The 19,940-nt window shown below is 43.0% G+C and overlaps 1 protein-coding gene across 4 annotated transcripts; it reads left to right on the top strand.

Annotated features, from left to right (window-relative positions):
• Positions 1 to 1,373: 1,373 nt before the first annotated feature.
• LOC121393197 (otogelin-like) lies at positions 1,374 to 19,937 on the top strand. Of its 4 annotated transcripts, XR_005960832.1 has the most exons (7): positions 1,374 to 1,615; positions 11,668 to 11,792; positions 12,126 to 12,232; positions 13,608 to 13,713; positions 16,102 to 16,148; positions 19,224 to 19,438; positions 19,864 to 19,937. XR_005960832.1 is itself a non-coding variant. In XM_041561061.1 (5 exons), the coding sequence occupies exons 1-5, from the start codon at positions 11,616 to 11,618 to the stop codon at positions 19,237 to 19,239; spliced, it is 453 nt and encodes a 150-aa protein (XP_041416995.1). In that variant the 5' UTR covers positions 11,347 to 11,615; the 3' UTR covers positions 19,240 to 19,580. The 4 variants fall into 4 exon arrangements, 1 of the variants encoding a protein (XP_041416995.1); XR_005960831.1 differs by lacking the exon at positions 1,374 to 1,615 and having other exon boundaries at positions 11,347 to 11,792; positions 13,608 to 13,671; XR_005960830.1 differs by lacking the exon at positions 1,374 to 1,615 and having other exon boundaries at positions 11,347 to 11,792.
• Positions 19,938 to 19,940: the final 3 nt, after the last annotated feature.

Here is a 19,940-nt window from a genome sequence, read left to right as displayed (position 1 = left end):
AAGAAGGCAAATAATGAAAACGTGCTCTGAAGTTCAGACTTCCAAAGGGAAGCATATTAATAACTCCACTGATAAGCAACATCCAGTAGCATTCTGCATTTCCTGCGTGAATTCTGCCCACAATTTATGTACAGTCTCAAGTAATACTAAAGCAGGCTAAGAAACCTTTCAGTATTCACAGGTGCCCTACAGCAGCTGAGTGGCCAGAAGAACACTAGGAGTTATAGCTGGTTATCTGGAGGGTAGTAGGTTGCTCCTCTTTGCCAAAATCATGTCCAAGATGAGACCTTACAAATAACACTGGTAAACATAGATTATTATCGGGAGGACGGAAGGTTGCTACTCTTTGCAAAATCATGTTCAAGAGGAGACTTTACAAAGAACACCAGTAAGCTTAGATCATTATCTGGAGTATGGAAGGTTGCTACTCCTTGCCAAGAGCATGTCCAAGATGAGACCATACAAAAAACCCAGTAAGCATAGATCATTATCTGGAGTATGGAAGGTTGCTACTCCTTGCCAAGAGCATGTCCAAGATGAGACCTTACAAAAAAAACCAGTAAGCATAGATCATTATCTGGAGGGTAGAAGGTTGTTCCTTCTTGTCAAGAGCATGTTTAAGGTGAGACCTCATAAAGAATACCAGTAAGCATAGATCATTATCTTGAGGGTAGAAGGTTGCTCCTTCTTGCCAAGAGCATGTATAAGATGAGACCTCATAAAGAACACCAGTAAGCATAGATCATTATCTGAAGGGAAGAAGTTTGCTCCTTCTTGCCAAGAGCATGTTTAAGATGAGACCTTACAAAGAACAATGGTAAGCATAGATCATTACCTGGTGGGTAGAAAGTTGCTCTTTCTTGCAAAGAGCATGTTTAAGATGAGACCTCATAACAAACACTAGGATTCATGGATGATCAAGAAGAGACCTTACAAAGAACACCAAGATTCATTCCATTCTGTCAGGGAGGGAGATGTCAACCTAAGCCAAATCCTGCAAAAAGTGAAGTAGATTATATAATGGAACTTCTTAGGTCCCTGCTTCAGGCATGGTTGCCAGACAAGAAGTCCAGAAAGCTTGCATTTTAAAATCTACTAAATTAGCCAATAAAAAGAATCACCTGCTCAATATTTTCTGGTTCTATTCCACGCAGTGTGTCTGTATCGGCACAGCACACCTCAGAGAGGGGTAGGTAGGTATAGAGAGGTGTAGGTAGCTGTAGAGATGGGTAGGTAGGGGTAGATGGGTTATGTAAGGGGTAGTAGGTAGGTGCACATAGGGCTAGGTAGCTGCAGTGAGTAGTAGGTAGGTGTAGAGAGGGGTAGGTAGCTGTAGAGAGGGGTAGCAGGGGTAGATGGGGTAGCTAAGTGTAGCTAGGGGTAGGTAGGTGTGGGTATTTGCAAGTACCGGGCTTCTCTCTCCCAGTTACATAACATGAGAACTTGGATCTCGCATTGGCATGAAAATTGCTCATATTTGTCCCATTGTTTCAGCTCCATAATGACGGGCAGTGCCAGGCTGCCCCCTATTCTTGCTAGCACTCATTCAGTCTGTATTTTGCTGGAGAAGGAGAGATAAAGTTACAGAACAGGAGGTTCTCCATAACCGAAACAGGTACCTTATCTTGTTTCCCCACCAACAACAGGGCAAAATCAAAGAGGTTGTGCTATCAATATGTAATAATTGTGTCTTTGTGCCTGGAGTTGTGTGTCTGATACAGAGCCCAGCCCAGGCCTTCGCTGGCATTTGCTTTCTTTTGTACTGGCACATTTGTCTAATGAGAGAAACTCCCATTCTTAGCAACTTCCCCATAGCCATGTATTTCCCATTCTCCCTGGGTGTATAGTTATGTGTCACTATAAGTCACTGTGTCTGTGTGTCGCTATCTGTCTGTCCCTTCACTGCACTGCTGCCTCTGACTCCTGATACAATTTCCCAATAACCATTCATTCCTCATTTTCACTGGGTTTATAGTTCTGTGTAACTGTCATTTTGTCTATCCCTTGCTTTGCACTGCTGCCTCTGACTCCTGTTACAACTTCCCAATACATATTCATTCCTCATTCTCTTCTGTGTAACTGTCATTGTGTCTGGCCCTTTCTCTTCTCTGCACTGCTGCTTCTGACTCCTGATACAACTTCCCAATATCCATTCATTCCTCATTCTCACTGGGTTTATAGTTACATGTCATGGTGTCTTTCTGTCACTGTCTGTCTCTTTCTGTTCTCTAGCTCTGACTCCTAAAATAATGTTGCAGAAATCAGTTGTCCTCCAGCTCTGTTAATCAGCTGGCTTCTGCTACATTGTTTTTGCAGGATGAACCAGCAGTGCAGGGAATATAAACAGCCAGACAGGTCCAGCTTTCAGTTGCAATTACATAAACAAATAACGTCATAGCCAAATAATGATTGTATGCTGAAATGTTGTTTAGTAGTGTTACTGTCATGTCTCCAGCATAAAGGTGGCCATACACAGGCCGATAAAAGCTGCCGACAGACCGAGTCGGCAACTTATTGGCCCGTGTATGGGGGCCCCCGACGGGCTTCTCCGATCGAGATCTGGCCAAAAGTCGGATCTGTTCATTGATGCGGTCCCGCGATCCGACCGCCCTTTCGCGTTCGCTAGGATCCGATCGTTGGGCCCTAGGGCCCACGATCGGATCAGCCCCATATTGCCCACCTCAAGGTGGGCATATCGGAGAGAGATCCGCTCGTTTGGCGACATCGCCAAACGAGCGGATCTCTCCATGTATGGCCACCATAAGCCTTCAAATATGCCTTCATATTTCACAATCTATTTGCTCGGAGCTCCCTCCGCTGAACACTTGCTGTAAGTGCACAACGTCACTTCCTGTATATTCATTCTACACCTCCATAAGGCTTATGGCAGAATTTGGACTAATCAGGCTACCGTACGCTTACCACGTGACCTAGAGCAATGCCTTGTGGGAGCCAGGACTCCATTTTACAGACCATGCTGCTGGAAGAAGCACACAGTTCTGCATCTCCCTTATGATAGAATCGCTGGTGAGGAAATAGTTACACCAAAACACCTCCACAGCTGCCAGAAACCCCAGAGACATTGCTACATAGACATTTATGCCAGTATATATATTTTATGCTGCAGTTATATGTTCATTTGCATGTTTTTATATTGTTCATTGCAAGCATACTTATTATATTTTCTGCTGTTTGTATTACACTTTCACCTCTATTCCACTTGTTTATTCAGTAAAATCTACAGACTCCAAGCTTAGTCTCTTTATTGGATTGTGGGAAGGTTTAGCTGCATGTCAAACTACACACTGCCCCAGGGTAATACGTAGCGAGGACAGAACAGTGAAACAGCGCTACCACAAAGGTGGGATTGAACTGTAACTCATTGCATGCGCAGTAAAAACAACAACTACCAAGGCTTATCCAGTGTCGCATAATGTCACAGAAAAAGACATCCTCATTAGTGACCAGATCCCAGGTCTCAGGCTCCTCTCAACGATCATCTGTTACTAATGCTGCCGTCATTGTCCGCGCAAAGGCAGAAGCCACAAAGGCCCATGCCACCTTCGCAGAGAGGGAAATGGAGGTAAAAGTAAAGAGTGCACTCTTAGAAGCAGAAAGGGAAGCAGAGAGTGCCGGCTTGAAAGCAGAGAGTACACGCTTAGAAGCAGAAAGGGAAGCAGAGAGTGCCCAATTGAAAGCAGAGAGGGAAGCAGAGAGTGCCCGCTTGAAAGCAGAGAGGGAAGCAGAGAGTACCCGCTTAGAAGTAGAAAGGAGAGCAGAGAGTGCACGCTTAGAAGCAGAAAATGCACGCCTAGCAGTAGAGGCAAAGCTGGAAAGTGTTCGCTTAGAGGCAACCCTAGAAAAGCTGGCCAGAGAGAGAGAAGCTGCAGCAACTATGGCAGAAGCAAAAGCTCTAGAGATGATTGTGTACCCTAGCAGCGAAGGACACAGCGAGGTACCTAATCTTGAGACTGAACCCCACGACCCACTACAACGCACTAGAGAGTATGTCTACCAGCACTCCAAACAAGACACAGATTCTCTTTCAGCACAGCAACCAGGCCAAAATGCTGCTCCTGAACCAAGCCAAGGATGCCATACACCTCCAAAGGCCATCAGCAAGCTGCAATTGCATCAGAGAGACCACTTGGAGCAAAGTGATCCTGCCTACAACATCCACTTCAGCCAGGTACCCAAGCCTAGGGTTAACCCTGCACCTACCTCCTCAGCTGTGTCACAACGGTATGTCACAGTCCAGCCTAAAAGAGAACCTCCAGACAGGTATGACTATACAACACCTTCTCACTATTACACTCATCCACCCTCTTATCCTGGTAGTAACCAGGACACAATGGACTTTGCCAAGTTCTTTGCACGGCGCAAGCTATTCACAAAAGGACTTGAAAAGTTCAACAACCACCCAGAAGGTTTCAGAGCCTGGCGATCCTCCTTCCAAAATCAAAGGCTTAGACCTTTCATGCAGCGAGGAAATAGACCTCCTAATCAAATACCTAGGTACCGAGTCTGCAGAGCATGCCAAAAGAATCAGGGTGATCAACATAAACCACCCATAAACTGGTCTCAGAATGATCTGGCACAGACTTAATGAGTGCTATGGCTCAGCAGAGGTTGTAGAAAATGCACTCTTCAAGAGAATTGATGACTTCCCTAAAATAACCAATAAAAGTTACCAAAAACTTAGGGAATTAAGTGACTTGTTAATGGAACTACAAGTAGCCAAAGCTGAAGGAGACTCAATGGGGCTTGCATTCCTAGGCACAGCCAGAGGTGTTAACCCCATAGTACAAAAATTGCCCTATAACTTACAAGAGCGGTGGATGGCACACGGGTCAAAATTCAAAGAAATGCACCAACAAACCAAGATGAGAAATTACCCCAGTTTTGATTTCACTTTGCCACATGCCACCCTTTCAGTACTTAATAACAGTACACAAAACTAATTCTTCCTCTTTAGATTCTTTTCACAGATCTGCAGAACCTTCTCACAAGGAGACAAGGCAAAAAAAACTAGTAAGCAGTGTCCTTTACACCAAATGCCTCATCCTCTTCTGAAATGCAGAGCCTTCAGAGAGAAGTCCATAGAAGACTGCAAAGCCTACCTAAAGGAAAACAACATCTGTTACAAGTGCTGTTCATCAACGTCTCATCTTGCCAAGGACTGTCAGGTCAGTGTAAAATGCACAGAATGTGACAGCACACATCACAACACAGCTTTACACCCTGGGCCAGCCCCGTGGACTGTACCTTACACCAAGAGTGCCAGCAAGCATGGCGGGGAGGAAGATGACAGTGTCACAAACACCATAGAGGTCAATTCTCATTGCACAGAAATCTGCAATGGCGCCATAGGCGGCAGATCCTGCTCCAAAATTTGCCTGGTCAGAGTATACCCGACAGGCCAAACAGATAAAGGCATTAAGCTCTATGCAATCCTGGATGACCAGAGCAACAGATCTTCTGCCCAGCTTTCTTTGATGCATTTAATGTCAAGGGCCCAAACACTCCTTACTCTCTAAAAACATGTGCAGGAGTTATCAAGACAGCAGGAAGAAGGGCATCCGGCTACCAAGTCCATAGATGGAAAGGTATGTCTACCCTTACCAACTATAATCGAATGCAACCAGATCCCCGATAATAGATCTGAAATCCCTACACCGGACGTAGCTAAGCACCAGGTACACTTGAAACGTATAATACACTTAATCCCCGAACTTGACCTCAAGATCAAGGCTCAGATAATGCTTCTCCTTGGAAGAGATATGCTATGGGTCCACAAAGCAAGGAACCAGATAAATGGCCCTCACAATGCACCTTATGCCCAGAAGCTAGATCTCGGTTGGGTCATAATAGGAGACACTTGCCCGGGAAGCGTACACGAACCAGTCTGCGTAAACAGCATGCTGACAAACACACTAGAAAATGGACACCCCTCCATTTTCCCACCATGCAACAACCAGTTCCTAATAAAGGAAAAAACCTTACAGCACTAGCCTGGAACACCCCCCCCCAAACATTTCCGATGATAATCTCACCCGTGACAGTGATCAAGATCATTTGAGATGTACAGTGTTCCAGAGAACAAAAGAGGATAACCAATTAGCAATGTCTATTGAGGATATACTCTTTCCAAAAATAATCAAACAAGAACTAGTTAAACACGATTCAAACAGTTGTGTCACCCCTCTACCCTTTAGGCTCAGAGATAATAGCCCTTTCAAAGACATCATAGAGTACCCTACAAGGGTGCACATCTTTGGCAACAGTCCTTCGCCTGCAGTTCCAATCCACGGACTCAGTTGCTCTGCCCAAGAAAGTGAGGTACAGTATGGGTCAGATGTCAGGCGATTAGTAAAAAAAGACTTCTATGCAGATAACTGTTTAAAATTGCTACCTTCAAGCAAAGCTGCAATCAGTCTTCTCAAAAGAGCGCAGGAAGCACTCGCCTGCTCCAACCTCAGGCCTTACAAAATAGCTTCTAACAACAAAGTAGCGATTGAAGCCTTCTCTTCCCAAGACCATTCAAATGATCTAAGAGACTTAGACTTTTGAGCTGATTCCTTACCTGTGCAACGGAGCCTTGCGCTTCTGTGGGACTTAAAGTCTGATACCTTTGCCTTCCAAGTAAACAGGGAAGAGAAACCCTTCACTCGCAGAGGTGTTCTGGCCACAATAAATAGCCTGTGTGATCCTTCAAGATTCGCTGCTCCTGTCACCATACAAGATAAAGCACTTTTAAGAGACTTAACCCCCAAAACATCTGATTGGGATACCCCACTGTCTCCTGACAAAAAGAATTTGTGGGCAGAATGGAGAAGTTCTATAGCAACTCTTAACAACCTTTGTGTTACACGTCCATATGTCCTAATACCTTCTACAGAGGTGCAAAGGCAAAAACTTTGTGTGTTCTCTGATGCTTCTGTCAAAGCCATAGCTGCTGTAGCATACCTCAAAACTGTGGATATCTATGGACAATGCCACATTGCATTTGTTATGGGTAAGGCAAAACTGGCACCAATTCCCGAACACACTATACCCAGACTGGAACTCTGTGCTGCCGTTCTAGCTGTAGAGCTAGCTGAGCTCATCACAACCGAGACAGGCACAGAGCCCAAAGAGACTGTATTCTATACCGACTACAACCCTGCAGACCACACAACCAAAGCTGTTGCAGCAAGCCAGCTTAAAGACGCAACTTGGCTCTCTGGACCAGCGTTCTTTTACACCACAAGAAACAAACTCGTCCCTAGAGACAGCACTTTGAGGAAGCTTCACTCATTCCTTGACCAAACTGGCCTATTGAGAGTAGGAGGCCATCTTGCAAATACTTTCTGGGACCTTTTACTCTCCCCCTAATATACCTCGAGCCTGATCTGAACCACTTCCAGATCTTGGACACAAAAACTCGCTCCAGCGCATAGGCCTTCTCACTCCTCAGGCCTAGAGATCCCTCAAAGCCAATAACAAGCGTATTTATTTTGGGAAAGGAGACCAACGGGGGCACACTCCCTGCACCACATCGGGCGACAGCTCAAAAACAATATGCCCTGCTACATATCAAACCTATTGAGCATATACAGTAGGTCTCGAGCACAAAGCAAACCGCCAGACGACTACAATAACTTAACACCACTGAAAATCCCCTACAATTTCAATATCACGGAGATACATTATTACACTCTCTAGCCAGAGCAGTTGTAATGTGCTAATATACTTCGTACACTCCTTTTTGGAATCATCGGGGCACATAACTAAAATCCTATCACTGGACTAATTTTTCTTTAATTTTTCTTTTTTTTCCCACTCACTATGTGAATTCTCTTTCACCCCTCACCCTCTCACCCAAAGTCAGTGAAATGACCAAATAGAATCACAATTTATCACACCTCTCACCTAGAAGACAAGTGAAAACCCATCACAAGCTGCAACGTGGAACTACGACTCTCCACTACCCACTATAATTTATGCATAATACTATGGAAAGATTCCTGGGTCAAAACTCTAAAATGCTGCCAGTCTAGCCACGGCTAAAATCTACCCTATAGACATCTCAGATCATGCCATTATCACTACCCAATTGGAACTACCTAAACCCCAATCCCGCTCATCCAACTGGAGATTCCCAGCTTACTTAACCACTAATACAGATTTCTCCACATTTTTAAAATCAAACTGGGCTAATTATGTCGATGACAATATTGAGCACTGGGAAGATCCCCATTTATTATGGGCTGCCTCTAAACCTGTCCTGAGAGGGCATATTATATCTTATTTAATTAAAAGAAAGAATTTTTTTTTACAAAAATACACATTACTACAAAATGAATTGACGAAACATTACACAGCTTTCAAAACGACCAATACAAAGGAAGATAAAACAAAATATACTGAGACAAAACAACTTTTAGACACTTTATTAACAGATAAGGCATGCAATTCATTAAATTACTCAGCAAACAAATTTTATAGATGGGGAAACAAATCAGGTAAACTTCTAGCTCGGTTAGCTGCAAAAGAAATTATCAACCCATACATACAAAAATTACGAACCCCACAGGGATGGACAAAAAATCCTGAACAAATCAAAAATATCTTAAAAAACCACTTTAAAAACGTATATAGTGCCGCTTAGATGATCCAGTGGACGGTCTCAAATTTTTGCAGGAAGCTGGACTTCAAAAACTGTCAGTTCCAGATAGAGAAATTCTTGATGCCCCTATAACGAAAGAAGAAATTACAAGACAATTAAACGTTTGAAAAACAACAAAACACCAGGTCTCTTGGCAGAGTACTATAAATTACTAGTATGGGAACTCTCCCCTATCCTGACTAATCTTTATAATAAAGTCTTACAAGGTTCGTCCCTATGGCACGAGGTCAATGTCACCAGAATAATATTAATTCCGAAAGAAGGTAGAGATCCAACTGACTGTACTTCATACCGACCAATATCACTACTTAACCAAGATATCAAAATCCTAACCAAAATAATGGCAGACAGATTACAGCTAATTCTTCCCAAAATACTTACTGAACATCAAGTAGGCTTTCTTAAACATAGACAATCGGCACAGGCTATCTGCAAGATACTGACAGCGATATACCATTGCAATTTAGAGAAAAGGAGACAAGGATTATTGTTAAATCTAGATGCAGATAAAGCCTTTGATAGGATATCACATATATATATTAGACGACTATTAAAATTTCAACACATTGGTATCCAAATGTTTAATCTCTTCAAAACTTTATATTCTGCTCCAAGCACATTTGTCACAGTGAACAACCAAAACTCTGAAAGATTTCTGATTGGCAGAGGGACAAGACAAGGCTGTCCGCTCTCGCCACTATTATTTAACTTAGCCATAGACCCCCTACTTTGACACTTCTTGAAGAACCCCAACATCTTAGGTATCCCGATTAACCATACACGATTGAAAGTCACAGCTTTTGCTGATGACATTTTGCTCTTTATACAAAACCCTCAAATGGAAATCCCGACCATTCTATCAATCATAAACAGATTCGGTCAAATAGCCGGCTTTCAAATAAATGCAGGAAACTTCACCTTCATGATACCACACCACACACTTGGTCTTCCGATTTTCCCTTTAAAAAAGCTCAACGCCATATATCATACTTAGGCATCAAATTACCGAAACATCACAAAGACATTTATAATTTGAACATTCGATCAATTATTGATAAAATTCACCAAGACACTCAACAATGGAAACACCTCAATTTAACTTTTCTAGGCAGAATCCATTTTATCAAAATGATCCTATTCTCAAAACTAATATATCCAATACAAATGTTACCATATCGTATCAAACCAACTGATCTCAAACGCATAAACCATATATTTCATAGCTTTATTTGGCAGAAGAAACGCCCCCGACTTAGTACTTACAAATTGCAACAAACAAAATCCTTAGGGGGAGTTAACCTGCCAAATATTAAGGAATATAATGAAGCAGCACTACTTAGATACACATGTGATTGGCTAACAAACAGGAACTGGTTCGCTAACACAGACTTAGATCAATCTACCTTAGACGGTCTTACTTTAAATTATTTCCTACACTCTCCGCTTTCGGCGATTCCCCAATCGTTGAAGGATAACCCATTATTTTCGGACACTCATAAAACTTGGCAACAGCTCAGACTTAGACACCACTTATCTCCATGTCTAACATGGCTGGGAAATGTAAACTTTCCCATAGGACTGTCAAACCTGATATGCCTCTACATAATTGGCGGGAAGGCGGAATAGACACGATACGACACCTTATCAACCAAAATCAAGACCTGCTCTCTTTACAGGAATTAAAAGAGAAATTCCCATTCACGCATTTACCCATATTCCTCAGCATGCAAATACTTCACTTTGCTAGAACCACGGTCCACAACATGAAACACACAACTATTAATAACCCGATAGACAACCTTTGGAAAGAGAAATCAGTTGTACGATCTACCGCACAAATATATCATATCATACGAACGAACATAAACCTAGATACTGAGGAATCCCATTTATTTAAATGGACCACTCTTACATCGCAAATCCCTATCATAGATATTTTAAAAGCATACACACGCACCACTCAGATGTTATCAACCAGCAGATACCAGGAAATGACACTACAAATTCTTCACAACTCCTACCTCACTCCAAAAAAAACGATATAAGATAGGAACTCTCCCCTCAGATAAATGCACTCGATGCACAGCCCCTAAAGCGGATCTTCTCCACATGCTCTGGTCATGCCCTCAAATACAAACTTTTTGGCTGGAAGTAATCTCCTATTGGATGCAAATGACAACCAAACCAATCGGACTAACAATAGAATGGGCCTTATTAGCATCACTCAACAATACCCAACTTTGAATAAAGGGGAGAAACACTTGGCAGCTAGGTTGGCAGCAGCGTCCGGAAAACAATCTTACACCAATGGCTGTCTATGGAAATCCCATCATCCACACTTATGAAACAGAAATTGCACCATATCTTTCATATGGACGGCTGGAGGCCACGACGAGAAAAGATTTACAAGCGGAGAAATTTTTTTCCACTTGGATCTCATACATCAATAGTCTTCCCTCACCACTTCGATTTTTCACCACTTATACATTCATAAATACCACATGGTACGATATGGAAATCTTAAAAGGTAATTCTTTGCTACAAGAAACAAACGATTACATCCAAAACTCACTTGAAGAAACCAGACCACCTACAAGTTCACCCCCCAGGAGTCACCGTACTAACAGGCTTTTGGCATCTTACTTAAGGTAAATAAACCTAACCTGTTTCTCTAGATCTAGGAATTTGTGTTCAATCTCGGAATGTTGATTTATACATAACGCAAAACCATGGAACTGTAATGTTATGCTAGCTTTGTTTCTGTTTTACTTTATCTTTTTTCAATATACCACACTTTATATGGCATGCATATTTCCTTAACAATGATGACTTTTACTGGGACTCATCTAGTCCATTGCTGTATGACATGCTTATAAAATTTCAATAAAAACAACTTAAAAAACCCCCAAAAAAAACAACAAATGCTCTGTAGTGTCTAAAGAAATGCATGTTACAGCCTGGTTATAAGGCCCCCCTAATAATCATGTGTTTCATCCCAGGGAAAGTTACGGAGAACATCGAAGAGTTTTGTAATAGCTGGAGAGAAAATGCACCCCTTGAAGCCGCATCTCTACCCTCTCCAAATGAGCCAGTGTGTGACGGGCAGAGCCAGGAGGCCAAACAGGTGAAGCAGTCGCTATGTGGCACTAGAAGGGCGATACCTGGTGGGAGGGGGACACGCTGGCAAGTGATTGGCCTTGTGAAGTGACCAATCACTTGCTTTAAATTGCACATGTGGTTTTTGAGTGTTAAGTGTCTGTCCCTTAAAAATGCATTATACTTGCCAATGATTCACATTTACATTTGAGGGAAATGTTGAACTATTACTGAACTGCGTAAAGCCTTTTATTTATGTCATTGGAACTGGCTGTCAGTGAACAAGAGATACATGGTCAGAATTACAGATTTCTCTCTCCCCTTCTACAGAGTAATGTTACTTTCTCACCTTTTATTTCAGACAGGACATTCCATGTGCAGCTTGATACTACAGCCCCCATTCCAGAGCTGCCACGAGTCTTTCAGTCCCTTCCCTTTCATGGCTGCCTGTGCCAACGATATGTGCTTGTAAGTAGGGCCTTGAGATTTGGTGTGGGGGAGAGATTATATAGTGAATAAAGTAGCCCTTATTGTAAAATATAAGGATATTATAAGTCACGAGGAAGGCCTTTGACCTCATGCTTTTATACAGGTCCTGGAACTCCAAGGTTACTTCTAATATCCTCATATTTTCCAACAAGGGGTATTTTATTTATTATAATACACAAGTTTTAGTGAGTCATGTGACAAAAATTACATCGATAAGCTCTGTTTATAATTAAGAGCTGTTTCTTATGTATTCTTCATGTATTTTGTGTATTATATACTGATTATTATTAATAAATATGTCAGCTGAGTGTATTTCTTGGCACTTATGTAAAACTATCACTACTTACTTTGTAGTATATTAAGTATATTTCCTAGTACTCTTGTAACTGTCTCTACTTCCTTTGCATGGAGGAGTATATTTCCTAGTACTCTTATACTGTAACTGTCTCTACTTCCTTTGCATGGGGGCGTGTATTTCCTGGTACTCATGTAACTGTCTCTACTTCCTTTGCAAGGGGGAATGTATTTCCTGGTGCTTGTGTGACTGTCTCTGCTTCCTTTGCATGGGGGAGTATATTTCCTGGTACTCATGTGACTGTCTCTGCTTACTTTGCATGGGGGGGAGTGTATTTCCTGGTTCTTGTGTAACTTTCTCTCCTTCCTTTGCATGGGGGAGTGTATTTCCTGGTACTTGTGTAACTGTCTCTATTTCCTTCACATGTTGGAGTTCATATTTCCTGCTACTTGTGTAACTTTCTCTCCTTCCTTTGCATGGGGGAATGTATTTCCTGGTACTTGTGTAACTGTCTCTGCTTCCTTTGCACGGGGGAGTGCATTTCCTGGTAATCGTGTGACTGTCTCTACTTCCTTTGCACGGGGGAGTGTATTTCCTGGTACTCATGTAATTGTCTCTGCTTCCTTTGCATGGGGGAGTGTATTTCCTGGTATTTGTGTAACTTTATCTCCTTCCTTTGCATGGGGGAGTGTTTTTTCTGGTACTCGTGTAACTGTTTCTACTTCCTTTGCATGTGTAGTGTGTTTCCTGGTACCTGTATACCTGTCTCTGCTTCATTTGCATGGGGGAGTGTATTTCCTGGTAGTTGTGTGACTGTCTCTACTTCCTCTGCATGGGGTAGTGTATTTCCTGGTACTTGTGTAACTGTCTCTATTTCCTTCACATGTTGGAGTGTATTTCCTGGTACTCATGCGACTGTCTCTACCTACTTTGCATGGGGGGAAGTGTGTTTCCTGGTACTCGTGTGATTGTCTCTATTTCCTTGCATGGGGGAGTGTAACTCTGAAGTTCATTTTGCTGCTCAGGATTATCAAGTCTATTTTTGGTTTCCTCCATCAGGTCTGGAAGTGACACGGCCACATGGTGTTGGGCTCTTACTGAATATGCACGTGCCTGTGCTCAGGTGGGACACTCCATGGCTGGAGGGCCGTATACAAGCAGTGTGGTATGTGGAGTGCATGGGAGACTTTTAGAACAGGAGTGAGGTGGGGAAGATATTGGGGCATATGGAAATGGAAAGGGCCCATTGTGATTCTACAAAGGGGAAGTATATGAATTCATCCTGACAATAGAGACATTTTAGGTCAGTGATAAATTACAGGGTTGTAAGACATGGTGGCAGCTCCTGCAGGGGGATTTGCAAAATCACTGGGGGAAATGTGGCCTGGGTTTGCCATGAATGGGGAGACGTGAGAGTTTGAGCCGTAGCAGGGAATGAAAGTGTGGAGTTTCCCTGAAGAGAGAATGGAGAGAAGGGGCCCAATGCCTTGTTCACTCTGAGATCCAGTGTGATAAAGACTTGGTTAATAATGAGTGTATTGACTGCTGCCCCACCTCCTGCCAACAAAGAAAGCCATGTATTGACAACGAAATCTCCTGTGTGGATGGCTGCTACTGTGCCCAAGGTATCTTCCTTTTATTCCAAGCTTGCTGTATATCTCATCTGTATACAGTATATCTAAAATGACTTTGTACCTTTATTATAATATGCTGTGCTGAATAGTATTTTATTCTTTCATTATTAATATTCCAGTCTGCATTAAGGCACATTTAATAAGAACTATCCATTTACAGTCATTGCTTATTGTGACAACTAATAGTGGGGTTACATTACAGTCAGCGTATCTGTGCCCACAGGTTTCATGTATGACAATGGAGTATGTGTCCCCCCATCAGCGTGCCCATGTGACTTTCATGGCATGTCCCACCATTCTGGCTCAGTAGTACAAGAAGACTGCAATAACTGGCGATTCGCTAGATTATGTATGGCAGTTGGCAGCCATGTGATCTGATTGTTAGTGGTTGAGACAAATAAGGAACCTGGGGTGCATCCATAAACACTGGTGTGAACCCCAGTACGGTGTAAATATATTTTTGGTTGATAAGTTCTCTATACATCATAGAACATAGTGTAGCTGGCCAGCCAAGACCTGTCCTAGGTTACTATTATGGTCATATATATGTATGCACCAAAACCTGCCAACAACCTCAGTACAGTTCATATGTTCACATGTTTAAGTAAAAAGCAGAGTTATGGCTATAATTTATGTTTCTGAATGTTATAACAGTTATATGCATTGTGTTAGCAGAAGCAGAAAAAGAAAATTTACCTTTAAGAATCATCATATAGGTAGGCCAATCATAGCCAGCCTCAACCAATCCCAGTCAGATACACAATGGGTCTGTGTGGGAGTTCCCCATGCCAGATCTTTCTGAGGCCATTACTCATCAGACAAAGGGAAGGAACAGACGGAGTTCCAGTCAGAGATAAGTTTTATGGAAGGAGAGAAGGCCAAATAGTTCCACCAATTACAGACCTATCCGAGTGACAATTACAGACCAAATACAGATGCAATTACAAATCCAAGTGCAAATACAAAGGTTAATTGCTTACTGCTGCTATAAAGCAAATGCACAGTGCCATACCAAAGTGCTATACCTGGAAGTCAAATACATCCACCATCTTTTGTTATCTGAACCGTTGAACTGCCTTTTATGGTTTTATTCACCACGTGTTTGTACATGGAATATCCGCTGCACAAGCAGCAGTGTTATATGAAGAAAGTTGAAGTTATTAAAGAAGTTATTTAAAAGGTATTGGTGTGCTCTTTAAACCTACTGTTTCCATAAAACGGCGCTAGAGGAATTACAGAGTAAAAGAAAGTCTGATTAGACTAAAGGGACAGTGATTTCATAATTCTTCTAATGCCACAGCGCACAAGGCAATACGTAGTGCTGCGCCTGCCACACATAGGACCCTACAGCTATAGTTGCACTACAGTTTCCAGCAGTCAGTGAGGGAAGGGCAGTGGTTACCTAGTCTTGGCCTATTTTTGTGAAAAATTACTGAAAATTTTGTATTTCTACTTAGTGGGCCCAATAAAAGTCTCCTGGCCCCAGTGGACCTGACCTTGTTGCACCCTTGGTTGTTCTGCAAGTCTGTGTTGAATCATTTGTCAGATGGGTTTCCACTTCAGTCCTACCCACTGACTGTATGGGCAAAATCTCCCACCCCTGTTGAATGAAGTTTATGCAGGGGCAGCAGGGCATTGCCCAGCAGTTGTGCCACCCTGTGCACCAGGGATCATTGCAGCTGCAGCCTCTTTTCCCCCATGAACCTAAACACACGATTGACAAAGTATAAAAATGACGAATATACAGATCTAACATGAAAGTTACTGTATTTAATTGTACACTAAAAATCGTTTGATATGATACGGACCCCCAAATACAAACAATCCCCGTCATTTCGCCATTGAGTCCTCCATTGACAGTTAGCAGGAGTCACATGGAAAGTAAATAATATTTGTATATTTTACTTCTTGTGTTCCAGCACATGCACAGAAGGGAAGTGGATTTGCACAAACATTACCTGCCCTGGTAAGTTTAAATCTTAAATGATTGTTATTACTGCCACACTTCCTATTTGCTGGAACGGCTGAGAGGGGCTATTGCTCTGCTTGCCCTGGCTAATATTTGGGGCTTTATTTATTAAAATCGAAATATATTATTATTTTAATAAAAAAGTCTGACTAAACTAAAATCCACGATTGGACCTTATTTATTGTTTAAAAAAAACGTTATTTAATGAGATCAGGTACAAACATGAATAAATCGAGTGAAAATCCAAATTTTTTTCCCGAATCGCTTGATTTTTTCATGCTTTTTCCTGAAAAGCACGATTTTTTTTTATTATTGCCTGAAAAGTCCCAAATAGTAGGATTTTCAGGCTTATTCCAGTGCAGACCATAGAAACTTCCAAATAGAATAGGGACCTCTCCCCATGTGCGTTTCAGCCTGTAACACCACCTGAAGCCGCCCATCACGCTTACTTTAAGATCGTCGATGGGGGTCCAGGGGGGCACATCGCAAGCACAGAGAGTGAAATTGTGCTCTCTGCGCTAGAAAAGCTGAATTTACTGTTTATTACCTGGAAATTGGGCTCTTAAAGTTACCAGGAATGACTTTTTGCCTCCCCTGGTAACTTCTGGGGAGCTGCCGTCTGAGGCAAGGTGCTCATCTTGCCTCATGGCAGAAACGCCCCTGCCTTTCCTTATACTTATACACAACCTTGGTAGGTCTGAGATGCTGGATTTTCAGATTCTGACTTTTTCCATCTTCGGGGTATAATAAATCTCGAGGTATGGTAAAAAATTTTTTTTTTTGAGTTTTTGACATTTAATAACCACCCCTTAAGGTGGTCTTACACGGCATAGTTTTATCTTTCTGCCATGAATGTTCTTATCATGATTAGAATTTCATATGGTATTACGTCATTGAACCATAACATACAACAATTAACAACAACAATATTGACCCAATAGAAAACCATCCCTGCCGACCTGACCTAGAACTTCGCAGATATTGAGATGTGCTCATGGGGAGCAAGTGGCTAACTTCTGAACCTAGTGGATGGCACAAAAATCCGCCGTGCCGATGTTCTCAAGTCCAGGACCGCTACTAGCTTAGTTCCTTGCCACTGGTAGTAAAGTAGTTAGGTAAATGTGTCCACTATGTGTGTTCTGCTTGTGGGTTTCCAGTGCGTGAAACAGGGGTATATGGTCCTGGGGTACTAAGAATAGGTGGTCTCACCTGTCATGACGGTAAATGTCATTCTCAACCTTTGCGTGTTCCCTAATTTTATCTGTTGGGGCTGACCCTTAGGGATGGAGTACCCCGTGAGTCCAAACAGTCACTGGCCTCTTGTGGTGTCTGGAAGAAGAGGGCCATGTCCCCAGCTTGGACCCGCAGCTTAGCCAGGTATAGCATACCATATTTGAAATTGGCCTTGTGAGGTCGTCCTTTGACTGCTGTAAAGGTTCCCCGTTGGCGCTGCAGTTTGGCCGAGAAGTCCGGGTACACACCTTCCTGCCGCCCATCTGGATTCAGACGGTCTGCCTGCAGAATTGCATTGTTGTCTCTGAAGGTGCCGGATTAGAAAAGGTTGAGGAGGGCTGCCCGGCGGGGGGTTCTTGCCTGGTACTCGATGGGCTCTCTCAACCGTGAAGAATGGTGAGAATGAGGCTGTTGGAAAGGAGTCTCAAAGCCAGCGTTCGGCAAAGGCCACCGGGTCTGCTCCCTCCACTCTCTCCGGGAGACCCACCAGTCGAACGTTGTTGTGCCTCTGCCTGTTTTCATAGTCATCTAAGGCGGGTAGGGAGTTGCAAGTATCCTCTAGAGTGGATATTCTGTTCTCAGTTTCCCGTACCCGTTCCCTCATGTTTTGCATGTCTGACCTCAGCAAAGAGAGGGTTTTTACCTCTTCTAATTTAGTAGAGAGCAATGTCCGGCAGTCTGTGATTGCATCTAACAGTAGTTGGTCGGCGGCCTCCAGCTGTGGCGTTGGAGGGGGGGGGAAGAGTTACTGGGTTCAGGATGAGTGTTGCTCAAAGTGGCGCCATTCTGAGATGGGTGTCGTATAAATTAATTCCAGTTTGTAAACTGCATCTGCCTTTGTTTTCTGTGTTTTATTGCTGCACATTGTCTGTTGCAGGTATATTATACGCTTAGGTAGCTTGAGAGTAAATTGTTAGAGACTTTAGAGTACCGGGCACGCAGATTTTGTTCCAGTTTAAATATTCAGCATGCCAGCCTTGTCTCAGTACCAGGTGTAGAATTTACTTATGGTAGTAGAATTTACTGTTCAAAGCACAGTTTTTCCACCCTGAATCTTGGCCTATAGGCCGCAATCCTGCGTGTAGCAGAGGAAAGAGGTGGTATGATCAAGCCTGCAGGTTACGCCCTGGGAATAGATCACAGGCTGACAGAGGGTTGGTTGCCCAGCTCAGGTTCTGGAGAGTACAGAGTGCAGTTGTTATGTGGCTGCTTTGTAAGTCCTTGGGCAGTAGTTCCGAGTGAAGGGGTTAATTTGTGGTCTGTCTTGCAGGTGTTAAGTTGCCAAGTGCAGGGCTGTTTCCCCTTTATAGCAGAGGAGGGCTCAAGTGTGGGGGTATGGACTGGGTCCCTCGGGCATTCACCCTCTTCTTTATGGGGCCAAAATCCCTTTAGACGTGTGCAGGAGCAGGGGACCTTTTTACCCATAAAGAGCTTCACTGTATCAGAGACCACCCCTTCAGACGAGAAGAAAATAACTTTCCTTTGAAGCAACGTAGGTGGATCTTTACAGTGAGGACAGTGAGGTTGTGGAATGCACTGCCCGGGAATGTTGTGATGGCAGATTCAGTTAATGCCTAAGAGTGGCTTGGATGACTTCTTGGACAGACATAATATCAAAGGCTATTATGATACTAGATTCTATAGTTAGTATAGGTATGGGTATATATATAATTTATGTGAAAGAATGGAGAGGTGTGTGTATGGATGATGGGTTTTCATTTGGAGGGGTTGAACTTGATAGACTTTTTTCAACCCGATTTAAATATCTAACTATGTTTTTATTGGGCTCCTTATTGCAAATAATGCCTATACAGTAGTCAACTCACTTTTCCTTTACAGCCTCCTATGCATCTGAAAGCTGCAGTATCCTGACCAAGGACCTCTTTGCCCCTTGCCACCCCCTTTCTTAGCCCTGTGTCCTACTATGAAATGTGCTGGGGTGATACATGTAAGTGCGGCCCAGCCTGTATGTGCTCTGCCCTGGCACACTACGCCCATCAGTGCCGCCACTATAGAGTCCACATCAATTTCAGAAACAAGTGTCTCCGACTATGGTACGTACAGGCTGTGTGTGACTTACTGGGGGGGGGGACACAGGTCTGTATAATACTTATGTGTTTAAATGTACACAGTGCTGCACAAAGACAACATAGACATGAATTGAATGGGTCAAACCCTATCAAACCAGCAATGAATCCTTGCCATAAGAGCTCATACACCAGTTTGGAGTTAGGAAAATATACATGAACTTGTGACTATATAATGGCTTTAGGCATTCATGGGGCTGCAGTATTTGATGCAGGTTAATGCCTCACTGAGGGGGTGCTAACATGAGGGAGATTATGGTAATTGGTGGGGGTACAGAGTTAGAATAGGTAGTGGGCTTAGTGAGAAGATGTGATGGGGTGCCTCAGCTGTTCTTGGGTAGACAACAAGAAGCAATTGGAGCGGTGACACATTATTCTGATGATTTCTGCAGCGATCACTGTGGAGGATACCATGCAATATGGTGCCCGTGTGAGTACCTGTAGCCAGACCTGCCAGGCTCTTTCTGTT

This window comes from Xenopus laevis, chromosome 4S, assembly GCF_017654675.1.
Source record: "Xenopus laevis strain J_2021 chromosome 4S, Xenopus_laevis_v10.1, whole genome shotgun sequence".
Taxonomy (NCBI): Eukaryota; Metazoa; Chordata; class Amphibia; order Anura; family Pipidae; genus Xenopus; species Xenopus laevis.
Note: the sequence above shows the minus strand (reverse complement) of the source record. Positions and strands in the feature narration are given on the sequence as shown.

Excerpts from the sequence above, each read along its gene's own strand:
- LOC121393197 (XM_041561061.1), top strand. The coding sequence starts at position 11,616 with ATGTTACAGCCTGGTTATAAGGCCCCCCTAATAATCATGTGTTTCATC. Across the intron at positions 11,793-12,125 it reads AGAGCCAGGAGGCCAAACAG|ACAGGACATTCCATGTGCAG; the intron begins GTGAAGCAGTCG and ends CTTTTATTTCAG. Across the intron at positions 12,233-13,607 it reads TGTGCCAACGATATGTGCTT|GTCTGGAAGTGACACGGCCA; the intron begins GTAAGTAGGGCC and ends TTCCTCCATCAG.